Source organism: Mastigoproctus giganteus, chromosome 14 (genome assembly GCF_048544385.1).
Source record: "Mastigoproctus giganteus isolate SK-2022 chromosome 14, ASM4854438v1, whole genome shotgun sequence".
Lineage (NCBI taxonomy): Eukaryota > Metazoa > Arthropoda > Arachnida > Uropygi > Thelyphonidae > Mastigoproctus > Mastigoproctus giganteus.
The window spans coordinates 11,462,799-11,489,858 of record NC_143588.1 but is presented as its reverse complement, the minus strand read 5'-3'; the positions used below and the strand labels follow the sequence as shown (position 1 = coordinate 11,489,858).

At 37.5% G+C, this 27,060-nt stretch overlaps 1 protein-coding gene across 1 annotated transcript in view; it reads left to right on the top strand.

The window, feature by feature from the left end:
- The window catches only part of LOC150074978 (sulfotransferase 4A1-like), a 126,884-nt gene that overhangs the window by 71,598 nt on the left and 28,226 nt on the right, over positions 1–27,060 (top strand). Inside the window, exons 5-6 of the mRNA XM_090389020.1 lie at positions 15,522–15,616; positions 19,506–19,677. Of these exons, the coding sequence (XP_090245146.1) occupies positions 15,522–15,616; positions 19,506–19,677 (267 nt within the window). The remainder of the gene's footprint in view (positions 1–15,521; positions 15,617–19,505; positions 19,678–27,060) is intronic.

Below are 27,060 nucleotides of genomic sequence, written 5' to 3'. Positions count from 1 at the left end.
ATGCAGGGTAATTCAAATAATTCAAAATTCATGCAGCCAATATCAGTAATTAAAATTTACAGTATTAATTATTTTACTATCAGATTATACCAGCAGTCCCCGAACTGCACCCCAGCACACCACAGTGAACTCACAAGGGCACCGTGGGGTATTTTAAATTTTCGAGGGAAGCACAGTGATACTCGACATCTGTCGGAAAAACACACAAACTACTAGCTTGAGGTAGTTCAGAGTGTCGACATTATCACAGTTTCAACATTACTTATTAAGTTGTTTGGACCTAACTACTTAATAAATGGAACTGTTAGGTATTTCTTTTGCCTTGGGGTGCTGTGAAAAAATTACTGAGACACTAAGGGTACCGTAAACCGAGAAAGTTTGGGAACCTCTGGATTATACAATCAATTAATTATAATAACATCATTCTGCATGGTTTTTGATGTTTGTAAACTAATAGCTGTTTTTAACAGGTTTTTTTTTTTTTTTTTTTGCTGATTTCAGAATTGTTATTCGTTTTTTTTTTTTTTTTTTTTTCTATCACATACTTTTTTTTTTTTTTTTTTTTTTTTTTTCAGAAATCACAATGCTAGGAATTGGTAAACTAAATTTTCACATGTTGGCGACACTGCCTTCAGTCATATGTTTCTTGATCTTGAGAGCTTTGTGCAGCAGTGTTTATCAGTTTGGGCTCAGTTTATTTTTCAGGTTATCGTGCCAAATGTTTGCTGAAAAGTGAGTAAAATGTCTTCACACAAATGTTTGAACAAATCAAACTTATTTTATTATATTTGTGGAAGTTATGTAGTACTTAAGCAAAGACAGGACATTACAGTATTTGTAAATAATAATAATTTATTTATCCCTATTTTATGTTACACTTTTTTGGGAGATAACAGCAAAAAGGGAGGGAGAACACATAAGCCAATGGCTTTTTAGGGGGTGTTCCTTAAAAAATTATGAATATACAAATATACAATTGAAAAATGTACAGTTCTGAAATTGTACAGGTAATGTTCAGCAGGAAAGACATAAATAAATTGGAGTTTTTTTTGTACATTTCTTTACAGAAGACTTCAAAAAGCATCACTGCTTATAACATCATTGTGAACATTTTTACAATTACATGAGGACAGAAAAGAAAAATGATGAGATACATGCACAGAAATTTACAAACTATTTGCCAACTGCCTCCTTTAACATTTGTACATTATTTCCATGTTGTGTTTTTAAAATCCAGGAGTTGAGTGGAAAGTAATTTGAATCAGACATCTCTGGTGATGTGTTCAATTAGTAGTTTCTTGAATTGATTTAGTGAAGTGACATTTTTGCAGGAAGTTTGTTCCAGGTTTTAGCACCTCTGTATTTTATGCTTTTCTGACCTATGGCTTTTCTGAAAAGCGGAATCTTCAGGTTGGCTTCATTTCTTAGATTGTATGATATTTCTTCTTCATCTGTGGTTATGAAAAAGGATCTGAAGAGAGGGGGGAAAGTCTGCTGTCTTCATAGCATTGTAAACAAGGATTGCCTTGGCTTTCTGCAATAGCTGGTAGATGCTTAGGAGTCTCACTTCCTTGTATCTTGAACTAACTGATGCGTTCCAGGGAAGGCCTAAAATTGAACGAACGCATCGATTGAGAATGGAGTTGATTCTCGCGAGGTTTTTTGGCTGGTGGTACCCCATGAAATGATTCCATAGGTGAGGTGCGGCTGAATTAAAGAATGGAATTCAGAGAAGAGAAGGAGACACCCAGGCAGAGGCCCTGGCGAGTATTCCCGCTAGTGACGAAGTTTTCTTTCGTAAGGTTATCACTTGTTTTGCCCAACTTAGCTTATCATCTAGCCAGATTCTGAGAAACTTGGTTTCATTCACCCTTTCAAGTTGTTTTCCTTTGTATGTTACGTCTAAATCAATATTTAGTGGTTTGTTTTTTGTTCTAAACACCATATATTTTGATTTTTCTGGATTCAGTATAAGCTGATTCTTTTGAAGCCAATTATGCATCACAGTAAGCAAGGCAGAGATTTTGAGTTGGAGCATATTAGGGTCTTTATCTGTGATTAGGATGGAAATATCATCGGCATACGCTACTAGGTGAGAAGATGGAAGAAGAGAGAGAAATTCATTGATGTATAGAACAAATAGGATAGGTCCACGAAGTGAGCCTTGAGGTACTCCCCTGGAGAAATAACAGATGTCAGAGTATGATTGATTTGTTCTTACGACAAATGGCCGATCGGTAAGGTAGTTTTCAAGGAGAAGGTTAATTTTCCCTCTCAAGCCAAGGTTATTGAGTTTGTTAAGTAGAATAGTATGGTTTATGCAATCAAAAGCTTTAGATAAGTCAAGAAACACTATAGCATAGTGATCCTTTTCAAGACTATCAATGATCCTTGAGCAGAATTCAACAATTGCAAGATCAGTGGATCTTTTAGAGCGATAAGCATACTGTTGTTGATGGATGAGCTGATTTTCTTCAAGAAAACCCATGAGTCTGCTATGAAGAATTTTTTCGAGTAATTTTGCAAAAACTGAGAGTAGAGCTATTGGTCGAAAGTTGTTGATGGAGTTACAACGGTTTCCCTTTGGAACAGGAATGGTTATTGCTTTTTTGAATTGAGAAGGGAATTTACCAGATTGAAAGGAGAGATTGAATATATGCTTCAGTGGCATAAGGATTGAGCTAAGGACCTTTTTCAGCAGACGGAGATATTTCATCAAAGCCAGGGGCTCCCTTTTCTTTCAATTGATTCCCTGCTTCTAAAATCTCTTGATCGGAGAGAGGAACGAGAAAAAAAGAGTTTCTGAATGAGTACTTGGCAGATTCTCTCATTTCATTGTCTCTGAAGTCAAGTTCGTCTTGAAAGAGGTTGTTCACACTTGGATTAAAGTGGTTACAGAAGGCAGTAGCTTTTAGCTCGTCATCTGAAATGAGTATCTCGTTTTCAACTACATCTCCAACATAGCTTCGTGATTTCAGTGTCCTTCCCGGTAATAGTTTGTTCAAACTGTCCATTTTTTCTTGCTTGTTATGATACCTGTAAATTGAAAACTATAGTATTTTCTTTTCTCTGACCGAATGCAGTGACTTTGAAGTGACTTTGTTTCTGTACGTTGTGTATTTAATTTTATCTGCCTCGATTCCTGTTGCTCTAGCAATCCTTGCAAAGTTGTCTCTTTTCTTTAACATATTACAAATCTTGTTTGAGATGAACGGGCAAATTTTCCCTCTTGTCCTGGTGGCCTTTTTATTCCCTGGGCTCCTGATATATGTCACATATTTTTCATAGCTATTTAGGATATGCTTAAAAAAGCAGTTCGTTGCAATTTTGGGATCACTTGTAGCAAACACCATCCCACGTTGACTGCTGCAGGTCGTGACAAAGCTGCTTGAGAGAGAGTCTGGAGTGACAGATTTGAAAGTGTGCATGATCTCTGCTTCATTTATTTCATTTTCGATTACCATTAAGATGGGACGATGATTGGAAATAGTTGTATCAAGACGTGAGAGAGCATTCCCCAATTACGAAGTCAAGAAGGGAATTGTGGGACTCTCCCATTCTAGTCGGGATATCTTCATCAGTAAGAACAGAGAAACCATTTGAAGTAATTACATCTAAGAGGTCTTGCACCTGAGAGGATGAGCTTTGAAGAATATTAATATTAAAGTCACCAATCAGTAGAAGGCTTAGGGATTTGCTTGTGAAATGAGATAGTGTTGTCAAGAGTTACAAGGAAGCTGTTAACTGAAGCTGAGGGAGGTCAATGTAGACACCCGATTACCAAAGAGGCAATGCGAATAAAAGTGAGTTCACAAGCTTGATCAGGCAGATTTGAGATAGGAAAGGCAGAGCATTGCAGATGACTATGAACATAAATAGCAACTCCACCACCTTTTGAATCACCTCTGCAACTCTGAAAAGAAAATAGTCTGGAATTTGGATTGAAACCTCAGGAGAGAACCAGGTCTGGATGCAGATTCCATGATATCAGTTGAGCGAGGATTTCATCATTATGTTTTACAAGACTGCGTGAGTTCATATAGAATACAGTAATTGCATGTTTTGATGCTGCAGTAAGGCATAAGTTGTTTGGCTTAATTGTTGGCAAGTGACAGGGTAGAAAGATGTTTTCACAAGAGTTAGTGTCATTGAAATTCTGGTAGGCTGAAGAGACAGATGAATCATTTGTAGACGTTATTTCCTGTAGAGATTCCTGGATATCTGAAAAACACATGGATTGTCATTCATGCTCACTTGTTTTGATAGCTAAGTCACTAACCTAGGGCCAGGGAAAGAGGGTCGTCCGTAGAAAGGCCGAATGATAGTTCCCACAGGCCAACAGTGGTCCTTCAGTAATTCGTCAAAATCTGTTTGCTGGCATTGAATGTAGAAAGAGCTGTACGACTCGTGTTTAGAAATCATTTTTATTGCCTTGTTTCTATCTGCAGCTGTGTTCTGATGTGCTGCTCTACTTCTCTATCGCAGAGTTGGGGTTCGAGTCTCGAGACAAAAATACCCTTGGTCGAACTTTTGGTTCTGGGGATTGCTCTGATTGTAGAGTTGGTGGCTGTTCCCACAACAGGAGGAGGATGTCGACGTTTGCCTGTGTGATTAGAGGCAGATAGATTCCGCTGTCTTCCGATGAGATCTGGCCGCCGCCTAGAGGAAATGACATCTTCTAGGAGTGGATTTGCAGTTCGATTGACGTCGTTAGATGTTTTCTGAGACTGACTGGGGATAGGAGCATATACTGGTATGTAAAAACTGTGTATTGTGCTTATTTTGAAACTTGGTGACCAAGATAAACAACAGGCTCCACATAAAGTTTGCCAAACCTGTGTTATACAGCATTGAGATTGTGGAAAAATGGTAAAAAAAAAAATAAGGCTATGCCATTTGGAATCCCCATGATTTGGCAGGAGCTACAAGCCACTCTGATGACTGCCACTTTTGTTTAGTTAATGTACAAGGATAGATACAATGCAAAGTGTAACGGAGGGCATTGTATATCCTAATATTCCATCTGCCATTAGGCTAGTCCCTTTCGGGGATAACCTGCTGATTCCATGCCCTCCACTTATATTGTAGAATGTAGCAGCAGAGAATACTGAAAATAAAACTTCTGAAGATAAAACTGAAGTCTACATGCCTGGAGACATTGAGTCCAGCCCTAACTGTTTTCACAGCATGAACTCAATGATCTGGTAAGAGGTTTAAATTTACCAAAGGAATCTGCAGAACTCCTTGGTTCTAGACTTACATTAAAAAAAATCTTCTAGCACATGGGATGTTTTTTGCAGTGACTTAATGAACTATTTAGTAATTAGTTAAAATCCTACACAGTGGAGACGTTTTATTAACTCATCAAAGAAGCGCTTAAAAGGTGTGTTGCTCCACAGTGGAAATAAATATGGGTCAATTCCAGTAGCCTCACTTTGTGCATTTAAAAGAAATATATGAGAACTTGAAGAAGTTGTTGACAAACATTAAGTATGGAGAACTGGTTAGTCTGTGCTGACTTTAAAGTGATAGGCATGTTACTTGGACAGCTACTTGGATACACAAAAATGCCTTGCCTTTTGTGTGAATGGAACAGTTGGGCAAGGAGTAAGCACTGGGATGTCAAGGTTCGGCCAAAGAGGGGCAGTTTGTTACCTGGATCAAAGAACATAGTTCAAAAATCACTGGTAGATCACAAAACTGTACTCCTTCCACCTTTGCACATCATATTAGCATTAGCATTAGCAAAGGCACATGATGCAAGAAAGCAAGCTTATATAGCATCAGCCAAAAAAAAAAAAAAAACCCTTATTTCACCTATCCAATCGCTCCAAATGTTTGTCAAGTTCTGCCTTGAATCTATTGAAGCTATCAACTTCTACAACAACAGATGGAAGTTTGTTCCAGCAATCAACCACCCGCTGGCTAAAGGCAAACTTCTGCACATCTATCCTACAACTGTCTTTCATCAATTTGAATTTATGCCCCCTCAGGCGATTATTCTGAGCAAGAGGAAGAATCCCATCCGCATTGAGCATGCTCAAACCATTCAAGGCTTTTACACCTCAATCAGATCACCTTACAGGTGCCTAGTCTCCAGACTGTAATTTGCAAAACTTAAGCCTTTCTTCGTAAGAGCAACCCTTTGTTCCATTCACTAATCTTGTTACCCTTCTCTGTACTCGTTCCAACAGCTCTACATCCTTCTTAAAATGAGGCCTCCAGATCTGTATACAGTACTCAAGGTGTGGCCTGACCATTGCCTTATACAAGAGGATAATCACCTCCTTATCCCTGCTAGAAAAATTCCTGTATATCATTGACAAGACACCATGAGCTACTTCAGGGGCAATCAAGCAGTGCAGCCACACAGGGCACCAAAATTTATGGGGTGCAAAATGCCCTGAAAATTCACTGATTAGAGTTTATATTAAGTAATTATACTATTTTTTTATTTTTTTTAATTGATACAATTTATATTATAATAAATAACATTATTATATTGTAAAATGTGGTTAATTTATTTATTTCCTAAATAATATATTTGATTCTATCCTTCAGGGGATCTCATACATTGTTTCTCTTTTAAAATAAAAAAGTAAGTGTTTTTCAGTTAATAGTAAAAATATAATGCATAAACTTAATAGGAAGTTGGAGAGGGTGCACCAAAAAATCTCGCACCAGGCACTGAAAGACCTGTGGCCGGTTCTGATAGATTGTCTTGTATTCACTGAACCATAAATTTATTTCAGGACTTCTAAGAATTTTAAAAATGATAATTTATTTTTATTCAGTCACTTTACTGTCATTTTAAAGTAAAATCAGTTAGAAACAAACCCTTTCTTGAGAAACGCGTCTACTAACAAAACAAAAGAAAGTGTCTCTTGATTCGCGAAAAAGTCAAAATTATTCGTGAGTTAGAATGTGGTGCAAAAAATGTTGAAGTTTGTAAAAAGTTTTCTTTGTCCTCCTTAACAGTATCAACGTTGTGGAAGAATAAACATGTTTACATATTGGTACTGGAAAAGAGCATAAAAAAAAAAATTAGAAAGTAAGAGGTTACAAACGTTGATAAAGCACTGCTTCAGTGGTTCACCACACAAAGAAGTGCTGGATTTTGAATAGACGATCCGATCTTGAAGGCTCAAGCAGAAAAATTTGCTAAACAATTTGGACGCAACGATTTTGTAAGTATCAATGGTTGGCTGGATCAATTTAAAAACTGACGTAACATTTTTTATGTGGAGAGTTTTTTATGGAGAGTCATGTTTATGTGGTACCAAATTAGTGGAGAATCTCGATCTGCAGATCCAATAATGGCAAATGAATGGATTGACTGCATTTGGGAAGACATAGGAAAGATTTCAATGATGAAGACATCTACAACACCGACGAAACAGGAAATCGTGTTCATTGTTAATTAGTATTGTTTTTAATTACAGAGAAATAAATTGTTTAGTACTAAGTGTATGGTTTTAAAATTACAGACAAAAAAAATTATGTTTAATATTAAGTGTATCGTAAGTTATACAAGCATATTAATACAAAAATATGTAGGTATATACTAATATTATTTTTTTCTCTCTAATATTTCTTTTGGTTTTTGAATCTATCCTTTTATCAAGTTATTGAGAATTAAAAAAAAAAATAGGGGGTAGATTTAACTCATCACTGATATAGTGAGTAATGGTTATAATGAGGAAATTTTGTTGGCCCATTGATGCTCGTTATAACCAAGTTCGACTGTATTTTTATACACTTTGCCTTTCAGCAAGGCCCACAAGTGCAGTCAAGCTTCATCACTGAAGAAAACAATCCAAAGTGACAATTCATTCATTGCTTTATCAGATTCTTTGAGTTTGTGCATTAAATAAGTTAGGCCTCCATCCCTTTTATATTCATTACATGAATTGACAGGGTTGGAGGCCTAACTTTTTAATGCATTCGCAATAAAAGATTTTTCCGTGATTTCTCTTGAGTCTCAGCAGTAAACATTGATTAACATCTGTAAGGTTTTTCTTCAATTATCATGAAGTTCCCCTAGTTCTTTTTTTGTCATGAATGCTATTTCGTGAAAACTGGTATCTGATTTGAAAATTTTTATTGTTGCTGGAGTGTTTATTGGTACATGAGCTAGTATGGCCGAACTATACCTGATACCGTGACGCAATACAAAACACTTAAAAGTGGGTATTACTGTAAAGTGATAAAAAAAACAGATTAAAGGTGGATGTAAAGGTTTATTATTTTTAGATAATTCAAAAAAAAAAAACTTGACTAATTTGGTGTCATCTCCAATAATCTGCCTTGTTTCTGATATCTCTCATAGATTAGGTAGTCATCAGAAAAATGTGATACTCACAGCAACAGATACGTCTTACAGGGTTGCAGTGCAAATAGTTTTTTTTTTTTTTTGGGGGGGGGGGAGTGCCTCCCATAGCAGTAAAAAGAAATATGCTAACCGAGTATCCAATTTGTGCTTTAGGCAGTGTAACCTCTTCATGCTTGTTTAACAAGAAGCTGGATTTCCACAGCTGTCAGTTTTGCTGTATTTGAATGAGCTTATTGTATATCCATTGGGTATGCTATATTTGAATCCATGTCACAAGCCTGTTTTAAAGCTTGATGAACTCAATTTCTCATTATCCCAGCCTACCTGTAATCCAGCAATACTTTACAGTCAATCAAAATAATCAGAGTTTCTTTTGGGAGAACTGAGGGGGAACAGTCGTACTCTGAATCACAGCCTTATGAGATGTACTGTTTGTTTGATGCTTGCAGAGCTATCAGGAGTGGAAAATGATATTGTCAAGGGGGCTGTCTTTGTTTGGGCTCAATGTAAGGAGTGTGAGGATATTAGGCATTAGCTCAGCATGGACCTTTATAACAGCTTGAAGAACAGGGGGATGGATGCCCTCGAAGGAATTAAATTGAGGGCCTATCAAGCTCTCAGCTGCCCACATCAATGCCAAATCTTGCACTTGATCCTCAGGCAACCTTCAAGGCAGAATGCACTGGTCACAGAGGAGCTAGTTGTTGTCAGTGACTCTATTGTCATGGAAATCAGAAATATATTGTGCAAAAAGGATAGGTGTAATAGGACCAGGATACATCTGTCAGGGGCGAAAGTTGGTGTTATAGAGCAGGAGATCTGCAGACTTACTTAACAGGTACAGGGCAATGTTGAAAAAGAGTTGCAGGTTAGGGTGAAATTTGAAAGTATCTGCAATTCTGCCTAGACACAATAGGAGGGAATATATGATGAGAGCCTTATCATTCAATTCAGCCCTGAAGAAATTGTGCCAGGCTCATGGGGTAGAATTTTTCTCAGTGTGGTCTGTGCTTATTAACAGGAGAGACTGCTTCTGCAGAGATTCTATACACTTATATAGAAGGGGGTGCAAGAATATTTGCTGATGCTATTAAGGCAGTGTCAGGTGGGTCAGAAAACTGCTAGCTTGGAGGGGATACACAGGCTAAAAGATTAATAATAGCCATAGGCAGAGGTGAAAGTGATTCTGGCACTGCTTCTATTGGAATGAGCAGCAACGTTGAAAGCAAGATGGCTCCCAGCATCATGAAACCAAGATTTTATGATGCTGGGAGTCATCACAAAACAAGTAAATACTTCTTCTTCTTCTTCTTCTTCTTCTTGGTCCTTAGCTGGCAGCTGGGGGAGGCGGTTGGCCACGCAACCAGTATGCTGCTGTAGGTGCCGCAGGGTTTCGGACTTGCTCTGTGATGTTCTTCCATACCTTACGATCCATGGCTTCAGTCCTGGCCTGGTTAAGGTCGAGACGTCGGCTCTTCAAGTCATCTTCCACTTGCTTGGCCCACGTTTTCCTAGGCGCGGTCCGTTGGATGCTCCATTGGGTGGGTCGTTGTCTCCAAAGGAGTGTGGATGGTATTCTGTTCGTGCCCATTCTACATACGTGGCCAAACCATCTGAGCCTTCGCTTCTGGATTTGGTCGGCAATGGTTGGTTGCTGTTGGCATCTGGCGCGGATGGTATCATTAGTGATGCGGTCGCGAAGAGAGATGCCCAAGATCTGCCGCAGGCATCGCATTTGGAATACCTCAAGTTTGTTCAAATCTAACTTGAGACAAATCCATGTTTCCGATCCGTAAAGAAGAATGGGCAGGATCAAAGTCCGGAAGAGTCGGATTTTAGTCACCATCTATCTCGAAGTAAATACTTGGGCTGTGTTAGAGTAACTAAGAGTAAGAACAGTGCATGTATACTTGCATATACGCCAGTGCTAGGAGTATAGTAAATAAGTTTTATGAATTTGAAGTGTTGGTCAAGATATCAAATACAGACATGGTTGGGATTTCAGAGACACCAAGTCTCTGATTTCAGTTTATATCTTGGTGTCGCTCAGATATAAAGGATGCAGAATTTGAATATGGGAAATATAATGTATACAGAAAGGACAGACAGGATAAATGAGGGAGAGGTATTATGCTCTTAGTTAAGAAGCATAAAATATAAGGCAGAGCATCCAGTTGGCATGGTTGACCAGTGCAATGTTCAGTCAGTTTGGTGTGACATAAGCACTGAGAAAGCAAAAGTGAGAGTAGGAGTGTGTTATAGACCTAATGACTCTGATGAATACAACAAACAGCTGGACAGAGAAATAGAGTGGGCTAGTAAATCAGAATGTCTTATAATGTGGGATTTTAACTTCCCAGATATTGACTGGAACTTGAGAGTTGGTCACTCACAGATTAGCAACATTTCTGTGGGTTTATTAGATGATTGTTTTCTACAGCAGCATGTTAGAGAGGCAACAAGAGGAAACAATACTCTTGATCTGATTATCAACATTGATTATTCAGGCATTAAGAATCTGCAGATAAAAGAGCAATGAGGTGACAGTGACTACAGTGTATTGATTTAGGATTTACTTAAAAATGTAACTACCATTCAAGAGTAAAGGAAGGGTTTTTCTTTTGCAAAGGTGACTACAGCGTCTCTGAAACTTTTTAAATTTTATACAGTGGGACCAACTGATGATCTTACCTTCAGCAAATTGTAAATGGGAAGCATTCAAGGAATTAATCTTGGAAGCTACTAGGCTTTTCATACCAACTAGAAAATACTGGTGGCAGAAAAAAAAAGAGTGCATGGGATGCATATATATTATCAGGTAACACAGACACCTATGGTAGATATAAGCTAGTTCTATAATCTAGTCACAAAGGAGGTTAGGCAAGTGAAGCTAGATTAGCAGAAATCTTTGGCAAAGATGCAAAGAAAAACAGGAAAGACTTCTTTACTTATGCAAACTCTAGAAGGAAGGGGATGAATCAGATTTATCTACTTGATATCGATGGTTTGGCAGTTGATAATCCTGCTCAGGTAGCTGAAAAAATGAATGAGTATTTTCCATCTACATCCACAAATTAGGAATTCTGCAGAGAAGTGGCGGTCAGAAGTTTGTCAAACTCTAAAATGGAGCTGATTGATTTTTTAATAACTGAGAGCAAAGTGGTGGAGAAATTGTTTAAGTTAAACATAAGAAAGGCACCTGGGATGGATGGGATCTATCCAGTTATATTAAAGAAAGCAGCAAAGAAAGTAAGAAAACCCTTAGCCATAATTATGAGAGCATCTTGGATTCAGGAGCAGTCCACATGGACTAGAGATGTGCAAATGTATCTCCAATGCAAAGGGTGACACGAGTAATTACAGACTTGTTAGTTTAACTTCTGTTATGGGGAAAATAATGGAGTCACTGGTTTAAAAAGTATTGCAGAATTATCTAAAGAAGACTGAAGTGACACAGCATGAGTTTGTTAAGGGGAAGTCCTGTCTGACCAATTTGATTGGATACTATGATGTGGTCACAAAGGAACTGGATGCAAAGAATAATTTTGATATCATATACTTGGATCTTAGGAAGGCTTTTGCTACTATTCCACATGGAAGACTGGTGTGCAAATTGAAGGAGTGCAGCATTAAGGGCAAATTGCTGCTATGGTGGATAAAGGGATGTTTGAGTGGAAGAAGACAGAGTGGTAATCAATGGACAGAGTGGTAATACAGGAATTTTTCTAGCAGGGATAAGGAGGTGATTATCCCTTGTATAAGGCAATGGTCAGGCCACACCTTGAGTACTGTATACAGGTCTGGAGGCCTCATTTTAGGAAGGATGTAGAGCTGCTGGAATGAGTACAGAGAAGGGCAACAAGTTTAGTGAATGGAACAAAGGGTTGGTTGCTCTTATGAGGAAAGGCTTAAGTTTTGCAAATTGCAGTGTCTGGAGACTAGGCACCTGCGATGTGGTCTGATTGAGGTGTATGAGGCCTTGAATGGTTTGGAGAAGCTCAATGCTGATGGGATTCTCCATCTTGCCCAGATTAATTGCCTAAGGGGACATAAATTGAAATCAAGGAAAGACAGTTGTAGAATAGATGTGCAGAAATTTGCCTTTAGCCAGCAGGTGGTTGATTGCTGGAACAAACTTCCATCTGTCATTGTAGAAGTTGATACCTTAAACAGATTCAAGGCAGAACTAGACAAATATTTGGAGCAAGTAGATGGGTGAATTGAGAAGGGGTTTTTTTTTTTTTTTGGCTGTTTTTTTGGATGCTATATAAGTTTGCTTTCTTGCATCATGTGCCTATGCTAATGCTATGCAACAGAACCATCATGATGTAACACAGGTGGAATGGATCTATCATTGTAGAAGTTGACATCTTAAATAAATTCAAGGCAGAACTAGACAAACATTTGGAGCGAATGGATGGGTGAAATGGGAAGGGTTTTTTTTTTTTTTTTTTGGCTGATGCTGTATAAGTTTGCTTTCTTGCATCGTATGCTTCTACTAATGCTAAACTGGAATCATGCTTGTTCCTTTCTCAGTCAGACTCTAAACCTCATTTGGCATCCTACATTTATGGAATCAACCACTGCTCTAAATATTTTTGTGGCTTTCAGATAAATCCCTTGAACATGTACCATCCCATAATTGTATCTCATACTGTACAGTATGAGATACAATTCACACCAGTTAATTGAGCCTAAGAAATATTTCATTCCATTATATCCCCCTCTATCAAAATTAAATCTCTCACCTTTAACTCTAACTACACAAGTTTCTTTAGATACAATTCATTTTATAATATTGTGGTTAGTGCCTGCTGTGAATCCCCCACTGTCATGTTTTTTATACAGTTTGGCTCCTTCATGAGAACCAGCACTAGGATATTAGAGCTCCTTGTGTATGCTCAAACATGCTGGAATGTGTAGCAATCTTCCAGTTTGTTCAAAAACCTGTTACCATGTAGTGTATTTCCAGTCCACATATTACAGTGTGTAAGAGGAAGGTTGAAGTCTCCATAATTAGACAGTTGTACATGCTAGCCCATTCAAATTGCCTAAAAATATTTTTGTCATACTTCCCAGAGTAATTTGGCCTATAACATACATCTAATATCATCTTTCTTTTGCTGTTATTTCGCATCATACTGACTCAACATCAGTATCCCCTTGTTCTGACTCTGGGAAGATTATTTTTACTCTCAAGGCAGTTTTTGATCAGAGGATAACTTGCCCACCCTTCCCTCCCCTATCTCTGTTTAAAACACAGTATTCACCAAAATGAAATTCTTCATCTCATTTCTCTGAGTGGTACCACATCTCAGTAAGCCTGACCTCATCAAAAGCTCAATTTTGATTAATTTGTTTACAATACTCCTGACATTAATGTATAGACAAATTAAGTTTTTTACCTTGCTGCTTTTTACTAATATACCCCATATATTTTCTTTAAATTTTTTTCATGTGGTCTTCAATTGCTAAAGGATTCTGCTTCTATAACACTTTCCCTTTTCAGTGTTTAAGGTTATTAATGGTTGAACACAAATGCTCTCAGAGAGGATGCTAGTGTATGTTTCATTCCACTGACTCGAGCAGATCTTGTGCTGGCTTCCCTCCCTTCCACTGAATTAGCAGTTCCCTGAAACCTTAATGAATTTTCAGCAGTATTAGCAAAAACTGTTGCAAACTCCTCTGTTCAAGTGAATACCATCTTTTCAAAATAAATTTCATATTCTATAGTATGAAAGTTTCATTTCTTAATGATATTGAAAGATGTACCAGATAGTGCATTGGAGAGATAAAAGAGACATACCAGACTAAAAGTGCTTTAAAAAAAAAAACATCCTTCCCCCCCCAGAAATATACTAGGCAGCAGGGAAGAAAATAGTTTGACACTGTTTTTGATACATTGCTGTAGATGAAGTAAAAGTTGGTGGGGAGGACACATTAAAAAAAGCCAGGTTGGCAGGAGCAGCAGTGCGTAGCACACGCTTCTTGATTAGACCAGGGTTCGAGTCCGTGACCACCAAATATGGAGGATGCAGAAAGGTCAGGGAATGACCACCGCATATCCCGGAGCAATATGGCCTTAGTTGCTAATGCTCCTAAAAACCAAAAAAAAAAAAAAAAAAAACATTAACACCCCCCCCCCCCCACCACCACCACCACCAAAAATGTACAATTTTATGAATTGATGAAAGTTTTGGATATGGCATATACACAATAAGAGTACACCCAGCCCCTTGACATATATGGCTTCAGCGGGTATGCCCCCCCTTCCCCAAAATATATGCTACTTAAGCTCCCTCCAGTTGCAAGCTAGCAGAGTAGAGGTAGTGAGATTATGCTCTAGCAGATCCAGAGCCTCCTAGAGAGTTACCAATTGGTTCAGTTCGGCAAACTAACAGCTAGCCTGCAAAAACCATTTAAAGCTGTAGTATTGAAATGTAAGGAATATTAGATCTCAACATGATTCTCATCAAAACCCCTAATGACAGAGGAGAGATGAAATAGCTTTGCTCTGGAGACTAAACATGATTTTCACTACTTCAGTGTTTTTGACCTTGCACATCAGGATATAACCAGAGTTACTAAAAGTCTCACCATTGTGAAGGTTCAAGCAAAGGATTTGTATGTCACAGAATGATGACTGCCAAAAGTTGGCCCTTGATTCACAAGGAAAGATGGATATGAGCTCTATCAGAATTTTAGACTCCTAAGTTTTTTTTTTTTTTTTTTCTATATATATATTGTTTTAACCCCTGTACAGTGTTTTTCCAGCAGCTAGCAACAACTAATTTTGGTGGAACATTCCAAGGAACACCATTTGAAAAACACTTGTCCAGAGTCTCGGTGAATCTTGATAAAATTAGAATTCTAGTGGATTATTAATCAGATTAAAAAAAAAAAATTACTAGAGTTTTTTTTTTTTTTTTTTTTTTTTTCCTAATCACATCTTTCTAACAAACTTTAAAAGATTCTTATTTTTGTCTCAACAACAACAGAAAAAGAACAATTAAAATTTTATGAATAAAATTTTTGTATAATCTGTTTTCAAACTAAATTAACAATAAAGTAGTAATAAGCTTGTTTGAATTGAAGTTTAGTAGTAAGCTTTTTAAATGTGGTTATAGTGCATGTTTCAAATTATTATGAAATATTGAATTCAATCTTTATTAACTAAGTTACTTTTCAGCAACATACAGTCCGTTCTGGAAACACAACCTGGAATTTTGGAATCATAGAAAAGATGATAATATTCTCTTTCTGTTCTATGAAGATCTACAGTCGGTAAGCATTTTATTTGAAGTAAATATTCATGTGCATCAGTATATCAATTGTTTAGAGAGAAAAACAGTCATGTTGTACAAAAACCTCAAACTCTTAATTCAAATTATAACGTTATAGGTATTAACCTCTAATATTAGTAATGCCAAATGATTTTTATTATCATTTTATTTTATTTTATTATTACTATTTTTTGGCATCAGCCAAAACAATAAAAATAGTACTAAAAATAAAATAAAACAGAATATTCATACTGTTCCCATTCCCAAAAGATAATAATACAATTCAACTTTGAACTTAGCCAAACTCACTGCCTCTGCCACTTTGTGAGGCAACATTCCATTGACATCCCACTGCCCATAGATGAACACCTTGAGATCTATCTTCTGTTATTCAGCATGGTTTATATTTGTGCCCCACGGTTCTTGTCTTACCTACAAGAGAGAACAGATCTTCCCTTAGCTGTATGGTTGTCAAACTTTGCAGTCTACATTTACTAAGCTATTCTTCATATGTGCATTGCTTTGCAGTTACCAACCTGGTCACCCTTCTCTGAACTTTTACAGAAGTTTTACATCTTTTTTCAGGTGCAGTCTCCAGACCTGAATATGATATTCCAAATGCAATCTAGCCATTGCCTTGTAAAGAGGGATAATGACTTTCTTCTCTCTATTAACAAATGCCCTATCAATCATGGGGAGGATACCATGTGATTTCCTCGCTTCTGTTTATTCTGCATGAAAAATTTCACATCATATTAAATCATAACACCAAATCTTTTTTTGTCTTTAACCACTTTTAGCTCCTCTCTGTGTAGCTTATACATAACTCCAGGATCTCTTTTCTCCAATGCATAACCTTATATTTAAAAGGATTAAACTTTAGTTGCCATTTTGTTTGGACCATACGCATACCATACACTTGTTCGGACTGTTTTGAAAGGGAGGGCGGGAATTATAGAAGCCAATTCAGAAGAACAGTGCCCATGGAAGTATCTGTAGAAAAGGCATGCAGCAGAAACAGAATGTCTATGAGACAGAGAGTAGAGAGACACTGTTAGAGATGAGTCATTAATTAACCTAACTGACCTCTTCTGAATGGAATCTAGAACCTGAGAGAGGTTTTGGGGGACCACCCCAGATGTGGAAACAATATTCCATGGTAAGGCAGATTTGCGATTTGTACAGAGTGAACAGCTGTTTGGAAGAACAGTAACAGCGAAAGCAAAAGAGAAAACCAAGTTTTTTAGATGCAGAGGAAGCAATATTTGTAATGTGCTTCTGCCAAGAGAGATTAGAAGTCAGGGTAATCTGCAAAAGAGATATATCATCTTGCCTGGTAATGGAGAAATCAATTACCCGCCAAGTCTTAAACTACCTATAAACCTTCTGTCTAATGAACGATCGCCAGTATGGATTCCATCAGTGTCGATCCACTGGTGATATTCCGGCTTATATTACTCGTTTATGGACAAATTCAATGGAAAAGGTTGGTGAAACACAAGTGGTTGCTCTTGCCATCTCAAAGGCTTTCGATCGTGTTTGGCATAAAGGTCTTCTAAACAAGCTTCCATCTTATGGTTTGCCAACTGTTTTTTTGTAATTGGTTATCCAGTTTTCTTTCTGACTGCTCACTGAGGGTGATGATTCTAACTTCTCCACTAATGCTGGTGTCCCCCAAGGTTCAGTTCTTTTCCCCCACTCTTTTCTTCTTGCATATTAATGATCTTCTTGCATTGACTGGAAATCCTATGCAATGTGCTATCATCAGCAAACTATGGATAGGATTTCCAGTCAATGCAAGAAGGTCATTAATATACAAGAGGAAAAGAGTGGGGGAAAGAACTGAACCTTGGGGGTCACAGGCATTAGTGGAGAAGTTAGAAGACAGAGAGTCATCTACCATCACCCTCAGCGAGCAATCAGAGAGAAAACTGGATAACCAATTACAAAAAATCAAGATCAAGATCAGTTGGCAAGATCAGTTGGCAAACCATAAGATGGAAGCTTGATTAGAAGACCTTTGGCCAAACACGTTCGAAAGTCTTTGAGATGGCAAGAGCAACCGCTTGTGTTTCACCAAACTTTTCCATTGAATTTGTCCATAAACGAGTAACATAAGCCAGAATATCACCAGTGGATCGACACTGACGGAATTCATACTAGCGTTCATTCATCAGACGGAAGGTTTCTAGGTAGTTTAAGAGTTCGTGGTTAATTGATTTCTCCATTACTTTAGAAAGAGTAGAAGTAATTGCAATGGGACGATAATTGGATGGGAGGGATTTGTCATTCTTTTTAGGAACTGGCTGGATATGAGAAAATTTCCAAGCAGAAGGAAAACCATCTTTGGAATAAGAAAGTGAAAAAAGGCAGCAAAGAACAGGAGTAAGTTCAGGAGCACAGGTTTTGAGAACAAGTGGAGAAATACCATCAAGACCTGGAGCTTTCTTAGCATCAAGATTCATCAAAATCCTTCTGACATCCTTTTGATGGAAGACCACAGGAGGCATTGAATGGAGTGTGCTGGAAATGGTGGGAGGTGTTTTACCAAGATCATTAATACATGAGTTTGAAGAAAAATGGGTTGCTAGCAGGTCAGCTTTATCCTTGGCTGAAGTGACAACAGAACTATCTGGTTTTGACAGAGTTGGGGGTAGAGATGGGCAAAAGTTGTGGCCAATAGCATTTGGCAAGAGACCAGAATGCTCGGCTACCATTAGGGCAAGAAGCAAGTTTTCTACTCTTAGTCTGTTCAAAATCTAGTTTGGACTGATTAATAACCACTTTACAATTGTTGCAAGCTCTGGTGTAGGCAGAAAGTGAAACTGAAAAATTGGAAACAAGCCAATTGTGATATGCAATGTTCTTCTCTTGAACAGCCTTAGCACATTTATTGGAAAACCAAGGTTTAGATAAAGGGCAAGATTTTAAGGTGGAGTGTGGAATGAAGGGTTCCATTCCTGCAAGAATAATTTGACTGACACGATCTGAGTAAACGTTGACATCAGAAGTTTGAAATAGTTTTCCGACCAAGGAAAAGAAGAAAAGAAATCTCACAGGTCATCCCATTTTGCATTCTTGTAATGCCAAACAACACGAGGTTGGGAATAGTCACGAGTAAAGGCTCCATTGGAGAAGAGACAATCACGAAGTTGTGACCTGAGGTGCCTAAACGACCACTCACTTCAACCTTGTACTTAGAAGGGTTGTTTGTAAGAAAAGGATCAAGCATGTTGGCTGCATGGTTACAATTGTTCATTACTATTTCCGATTGTGCATTGTTACAATTACTATTTCCTGATAATGAATTTATTATTGTGGGGTTTTTTTCTTAAACTACTATTTCGTGAATATTACTGCTTTCCACTTCCGAATTTTTATTTTTTTTTAATAATTCTTTATAATATTATTGTTAGAATATCTTTTGTCATTTGCAAGAGGAGACAGACAACTGCCCTTTTACAGCTAGCTGTTCAACACAGCTAAATGTGCCTATCGAAAAGTGATCATCACATACAACCATTGTGTTTGTTTGTTCTCAAAATAAAGTTGGTTTACATTTGTTTCAGAAATATACAGAGGATGGGGAACAACTTTCCCATTGAGAAAAAAAAACGGTTGATTAGGCAGAATTTAAATTTAGAAATAGTAAAATCTAAACAGTAATACTTAGTCCAATTTAAACATAAAATTCAAAAATTTCACCCAAAATATGACAAAAGGAAAAAAGGTCCAGATTACAATTAACCTAAACTTAAAAATAAGCAAGATATATGTGCATTTTAATTGAAATACCCTGTATATATATTTATTCAGTTACTTTTCATTAAAATGTCTTTGTATACAGTTAAAAATAAATAGAATAAACTGTCTAAATGACTGTTTTACAGAATCCATCTTATGGAATAAGACAGATTGCAGAGTTTCTTCATAAAACACTTTCAAAAGAGGAGATTGTTCAAATAGCAGACTACTGTTCATTTGAAAATATGGCACAGCGTGCAACACACGAATTAACTGATAAATTCGTTCATGGAAAACAGGCTAAATTTTTTAGAAAAGGTAAATACGTGTCTGAATAAGATGAGTTATTATTTCATTTGTCTTTAAAAAATATTACAGAATAGTTTCTAAGATAAAGCAAGAAAAATTCTTAGAGGTTTCTTAAACTTTTAAAATTTTTCCAGCCATACTTTCTTCACAATTCTTTTTTTAGAATTAAGATATGGTAAGAGATTTATATATAGATATTTATATAATATTGGATATAATATAATAAGAGATTTATATATAGATATTTATATAATATTGGAATAAAAGTGTAATTTTGTTTGAAAGGTTGGTTGTATCAAATTTTATCTTTATAATAATGGTTTTTTTTTTAAATTACAACTGTAAAATAAATTTCCTTTTATAAATTTGTTTGGTCACAACAGTCATTAGAGTAACTATTTTATTGCATTTGCAGATGAACCAAATTAACAATTAACAAATAAACCACGTTAACAATGGAATGCACATTTGTTTGCCAGCCTGCTTATGGACTTAGCCTTCCAATGTCCATGCCTGTGTCTTCATATATGGGATAACATGAGATAATTAGAGAGGGATGAAAGTATTGAAACCTACAATAGCTACAAGTTGATTTGTAATAGTACCACAGATAAGGTTAGAGGGGGAGCCAAGGCTATATATAAGAAAGCACCAGCTAAGAGAGCACACAGTGCAATATTGGCCTTAGTCACTGTGCTCCTAAAACTCAACTAAGAGAGTAAAGAATAAGGACAAGGAATTTTTCATGTATGTGAATACAAGGAAGGAAAAGTAAATCAGATTGGACCCATGTGCACTGGGTATGGGAGAGATTTAGACAACCCAGCTGATGTGGATGAACTGAACAGGTACTTTCCATCTGTCTTTACTAAAGAAAGACCTTTCACACAGAAAAAGCTATGCAAATGAGGTTGAATCATATGAAATTAGTGATTTTCGAAATTGCAGTTCACTGCAATTTCGAAATCACTGTTTATTGGAAACGTTTTAGAGCATAAAGGCAAGAAAGGCATCCTGGAGTTGATAGCATATACCCATTAATTATGAGGGCGACTTTGGACTCGAAAGAGATTCCTTTCGATTGGAGAAGTGCAAACATATCACCAATACCTAAATGCAGTGCCAAGAGTGAGTCAGTAACTACAGACAATTTAGTCTGATTTGTGTGGTAAAGAAAATTTTAGAGGCAGTTATAACACAAGTAAGGCTTTTGTGGATTTAATGAATGAATGTTTTCTATGGCAGAATGTTCAAGAGGCAAAGAGAGGGAACAATACTCTTGATCTGATTATCAGCAGTGATTATTCATGCATTGATAATCTGCAGATAAAGGAACCACTTGGTGGCTGTGATCACAGCATACTGATATGGGATTTACTTAAAGATGTAACTACAATCAGGGGTAAAGGAAAGGGTTGTTGTTTTCATAAAGGTGACTACAGTGGTCTGAAATGGTTTTTTAATTCTACACTGTGGAATCAACTGATGATGTTACCAACGGCAAATTTGAAATGGGAAGCATTCACGGAATTAATGTTGGAAGTCATTAGGCTTTTCATACCAACTGAGAAATAGGCCAAAGGTTTAGGCCAAACTGGATGTCAGATGAACTAATGAGACTCGTGGCAGAGAAGAAAAATGCATGGGATGCATATAAATTATCAGGCAACACAGAAAGCCTATGGTAGATATAAACTAGTCTGTAATCAAGCCACAAAGGAGGTTAGGCAAGAAAAAGCAGATTACGAGAAATCCTTGCAAAGGAAGCAAATTAAAACAGCAAAGACTTCTTTACTTATGTAAGCTCTACAAGGAAAGGGATGAATCAGATTGGTCCATTTGATATCAGTGATTCAACTGTTGGTGATCCTTCTCAGGTAGCAGACAAACTGAATGAGTAGGTTGGGTTTTTTTGGTTTTTTTTTGGCTGATGCTATATAAGCATTCTTTCTTGCATCATAGGCCCTGAGTGACAAGCGATTTTCTCAGTGATTTCTAGAGTGCTCTTACCAAAAAAAAAGATTGTCTTTTTCTTGTTTATTTACTTCCAGTGGTTCTGTGCTTAAAGTATTAAGTAAGAACACAGAAAGGAAAACAACCTTTCTTTATTTAGTATATATATTTATTACTAAGAGACAACCACCTTCTACAACCACTTGGTCATTGGTGGAACTGCTCCTTCCTCCACGTGGCGGGGCCGGTAACCTGGGAGAAGAAAGTCACTCTCCCGGGGCTAAAAGGAGCAACGATGGAATTAAATAATTTTCCCTCTTTAGAGCAATCAAGCTCAAAGTCAGACATATCCAATGAAAAAGATGCCAACCAACCTAAAAGGCTTTGAAGAGAAGCAGTGTCCTAACCTACAAAACCTTTTGGTGAAACACTTTCTGTCCACTCAGCCTGTGGGCAAGTTATCACCATAACAGCAACTCCAAACATTCTGAGTTGACTATTAAAGACAAAGACATTTGGTCGGCTTTAAGTTTCTGTTAAATTCATCAAAAGGAGTGATTATAGAGTGGAATCTATTTGCAGTGTCTGAGAAGGACTAGGAACTGAGTAATCAGAAGGTAATCAGTGCGAGGCACATAATGATTAAAAAAGATGGAAATCTCATCTCAACTCGTTCCATCATTTTAACTTTCAGCACTCCTGATTTGTCATCCACAGTAAAAGCTGGCTATTTAAACTGCTGAATTCGGCCATACATTCCAAATCCTCTTCGTTGTTTTAAATGCCAGAAATATGGCCACTCCCAGAAGGCAATTTAAACTTCCGAATTCGGCCATACATTCCAAATCCTCTTCGTTGTTTTAAATGCCAGAAATATGGCCACTCCCAGAAGGCACCAGTCTGTCCTGTATGTGGATCGAAGAATCATACACAAGCAGATTGCTCAGCCACAACTCCGATTTGTCCCAATTGCAAAGGAAGCCATCCTGCCTTTTCTAAATCATGCGATATGTGGAAAACCAGAAAGAAAATTCAAAAGTGAAAATTGAACATAAAGTTACATATCCTGAGGCACGCAGACAAATTATGTTGACCCTGCCTAGTCTGTCTTATGCATTTCACACATCTTTCAACTGCAGTTCAAACTGATGTATCAATACCACTGAACACCTCTCTGGCAAACTGGGTTAAAAAAACCTTATCAGCTTCCAGAAAAGATTCTCCTATAACTAAAACTAGTGAAGCAACTAACACTCCAATTAGTATCCCAACTGATACTCTAACCGCATCACATGACAGCAAAAAATCAGAAACTACCAGACAGTAAGAAAATTGAATCGCCAACCAACAGTATGGAAGTAGATGTACACTCCAATTATGAGGAATTAGAGCTTCATGTGAATGACACTATGGATACTGGACACCCCTCCTTCTCAAAAAAAAAGAACGTAAAAAATGTCGAGCACACAAAAGGCAGTCTGATGAATTGCCCTCAGCCAAACCTAAATAATGCATAACATCATACAATGGAACCACAGAGGACTCAGCAGTCATTCTGATGATATAAAAGATTTATAAACTCGATTCAATCCAATAGACATACACTTCCAGGATATATTCTTGTCACCCAAAATTTTGCCAAATTTCTCAAATTATATGATCTACAGACAAGATAGGAACTCATAGTCTTCAGCATGTGGAGGAGTAGCCATTATTGTAAATTCTAATGTGCCATCCAGACCAGTCCAATTAAGAACCAATCTAGAAGCTATGACTGCACGCATTTCAGTGGGTATTTCAAGTTACCCTTGTTTCCATTTATATTCTGCCATCTCTACCAATTCAGCTTTCAGAACTTGACAACCTCATTACTCAACTCCAAACTCCAATTTGTCTTTTTGGTAACTTTAATGGACACCATCCATCGTGGGGTCCACTACAATGGACAGCAAAGGCAAATTGATTGAGGAATTTATAAATAACAATGATCTTAATGTACTTGACACTGGATTTCCTACTTACACTGGTGTTCAAAGAAAGTGTATCACCCCTTAAAATTGTAATTGTCTTCTGAAAAACACACGTATATGGCAATATTTCTTACAGATTGCATCAGATAAGATTGACATGGGTAGATGATGATGATGTAATATTGCATCAGCTGTTATTTTTGGCTATATAAGCACACTCTGCAAGAGTTGCAGTCATTCCTTGCTTGTGTCAGGATGGCGAGTTACGTGCAGTTGACGCCACGAATAAAGAGTGCTATCGTTGCTTTACATGAGGAAGGAAGTTCTTCCCATCATATTGCTTATAGAGTGTCTTGTAATCAGTCGCCAATAGTGAGTAGATTTCTTTCCAAACTCAAGAATACTAGTTCTGCTGATAGGAAAAAAGGAACCAGACACAAGAGAGTCTCTATGTCAAAACAGGACTGCGTTTTGAAGCGCTTATGCCTTAAAAACTGTGATGCTTCTTTGTCTGAGCTGAAAAGAGAATGGGAAGAACATGCAGGAGTGGTAGCAAGTGCAGTAACAGTGAAAAGACACATCTTCAAAAATGGACTTGTAGCCTGTCATCCTAAGAAAATAGCCCTCCTCACAAATCCTAAATATATCCTAAGAAAGGCCCGATTAATTTGGACACCCCCCCCCCCCCGAGCAGTTGAAGTCAGTTATTTTCTCAGATGAGAAGAAATTCAACCTGAATGGCTCTGATAGGAGACAAACGATTCGCCGTAGACGTGGTGAAGAATACCATCCAGATTGTATGGTGTCTACAGTGAGATTCTCTACCAGCCAAATGACATGGGGGTGCATTTCGTGTCGCGGAGTAGGTCACCTGCAGTTTATAAAAGGTTCCATAAATGCCAGTGGATACCTGGCTATATTGAAAGGCAAATTGCTGCCAACCGTTAGAGACCATTTCAGCCTGCCAAGTAACTGCATCTTTCAGAGCGACTGCTCCTTGTTATCGGCTGAAAAGTGTAAGTAAGCACTTCTGTAGTTACTTTAGCGTCATTTCTGCATTAGAGGTTTCAACACTAATGTGTTTACATTTGTTACAGGTGAAAAAAATGGTTGGAAGAACGGTCTATTACAACTCTTAACTGGCCAGGAAACAGCCTGGACCTGAATCTATAGAGAACTGTTGGCATCCTGTGTAATCTGCAGTTGCCAGAAAGAAACCAAAGATCCTTCGTGAACTTCAGGAAGCCATAATTCATGTTTGGAACCAGGAACTATCAGTTGATTTAGTTGAAATTTAGTAGAACTGCCAGAGGCAGTTCAACTAAATATTAGTTTGCACCTGGTGAACTTTTCATTTTGTTTTCCATTTAAAATGATAAACTGAAGCAAACTGAGCACTTCTGATAAAATTTCAGCGATAATTGTTGTTTATCAAAACTATGTATAAAGGTCGCAAAAAATTGCTCATTTTGGAATATTTTGAGAGCACCTGTCAAATATTACTTAGCTTTGCCTTAACTATTAATAAATATCCTTTGTTTATATTTCTATTTGTGATGCTAGTCATTAATGTAACATACCACCGTGAAAAATGGTTAGAAATGTGAAATTCCTAGGTGATGCGCTTTCTTTGAACACTAGTGTATATCCACCTACCTACAGGATCTACTTCTGCAATTGACTTGTCAATTTGTTCACCATCCATCTTTTCAATTATGATGTGGTTGGTACTATCCAATCCCTTCAACAGCAATCATTTTCCATTCATTTGTCCAATACAAACAGTGGTAACTCAAAATCGTGATCAACGATCCAATTGGAAGTTTAATAAAGCAAACTTTGACTATTCTTCCAAAATACTTTTAGATAGAATTTTAGGAAGAACACTTACATAACTAACCAGATTCTGACTGCAGCTAATGTTTTCATTGCAAAATCCAAGACATTATTATTAACCATATGGAGCAAGGAAGCCTGAAGCTTATGCTGCACCAGCCAAAAAAAATTTCTGAATTATCCTGAGAGAGAGAGAGAGAGAGAGAGAGAGAGAGAGAGAGAGAGAGAGAGAGAGAGAGAGAGAGAGAGAGAGAAGGGGAATCATCAAGAAAGAGAAGAATGAAGATATCCAGCTCAGACTCTGCGTGTGCCAAGCCCAACTCACCAGATGTGAGCCCCCTGCGGTATTATACCCATCGAAATCTCTGGTGGAATACAGAGTGCTTTAATGCCAAACAGGAGAAAAATTGTGCTTGGAATAATTTCCGCATGTATCCTACCAGTAACTTAATTGCTTATAGGAGACTTAAAGCAAAACAAATTAGACATAAAGCAAAACTTGACTCGTAGATTGCCTTTGCTTAAAATCAATTAACCTTTGCATAAAATCAATTTTTTCACATGCCGCTCCCTCCCATACAACCAGCCCTTTACATTCACAGAACTCAAAGAATCATTACATAGATCATCCAGTAATGCCACAGGCCCAGATGGTATTCATTACATTAAGCTGAAGCATTTACCTGAAAAGGACTTGCATACCTTGTTGATCTTCTACAATTGGATCTTCTATGAAAATGCCTATCCTTCTTCCTGGCACCATTCTTTCATTATTGCCATACCAAAACCGAGCAAAGATCCTTTGAACCTTCCCTGGTTCAAAATTATAGGCCCATATATCTCACAAGTTGCTTGGGTAAAATTTGAGATGATGGTTCATATTAGGCTCACTTACATCTGGAGTCACAGAATCTGCTGCTAGACCATCAGTACAGCTTTTGAAAAAACAGATTGACCTTAGACGTGCTCATCAAAGCTGAATCTCACATCCGCAGCGCCTTTGTCGGGAAACAAAATCTAGTTATGGTCAACCTAGACCTTGAAAAGGCATTTGACACTACCTGGCGTCATGGTATTGTTATGGATATTTACAATCTGGGGACTTAGGAGCCATTTGCCTGAAATAATTCAGAATTTCCTGCAATTGCGTTCTTTTCAGGTCCAATATAAAAACATACTCTCTGTCTCTCACATTCAGGAAGGAGGAGAGTCCTGCAGGGATCGATACTTAGTCCAACATTATTTGCAATCCGAGTTAGCAGCATGACAGAAGATATCCCAAAAACTGTTGAAACATATATGTATGCAGATGACCTTAACATTTCCTGTCAGTCTCAAAGTATCAATACCATCGAGCAACAGCTCCAACTTGCCATAAACAAAATAGAATCCTGGACTTTGCGGAACGGTTATTGACTATCAGAAAAGAAATGTACTGCTATTCACTTTTGTAAGCGACAGGTTCTCCATCCTGGTCCTGACTTGCAAATAAATAATACTCCAATCCCACTTGTCATTACCGTTAGATTTCTTAGACTGATATTAGACAGCAAGCTGAACTTCCAAGCTCACATTACTCACTTAAGAACTACATGTCTGGGCACCTCCGTAGCCAGGTGGGCAGGAGCAGCAG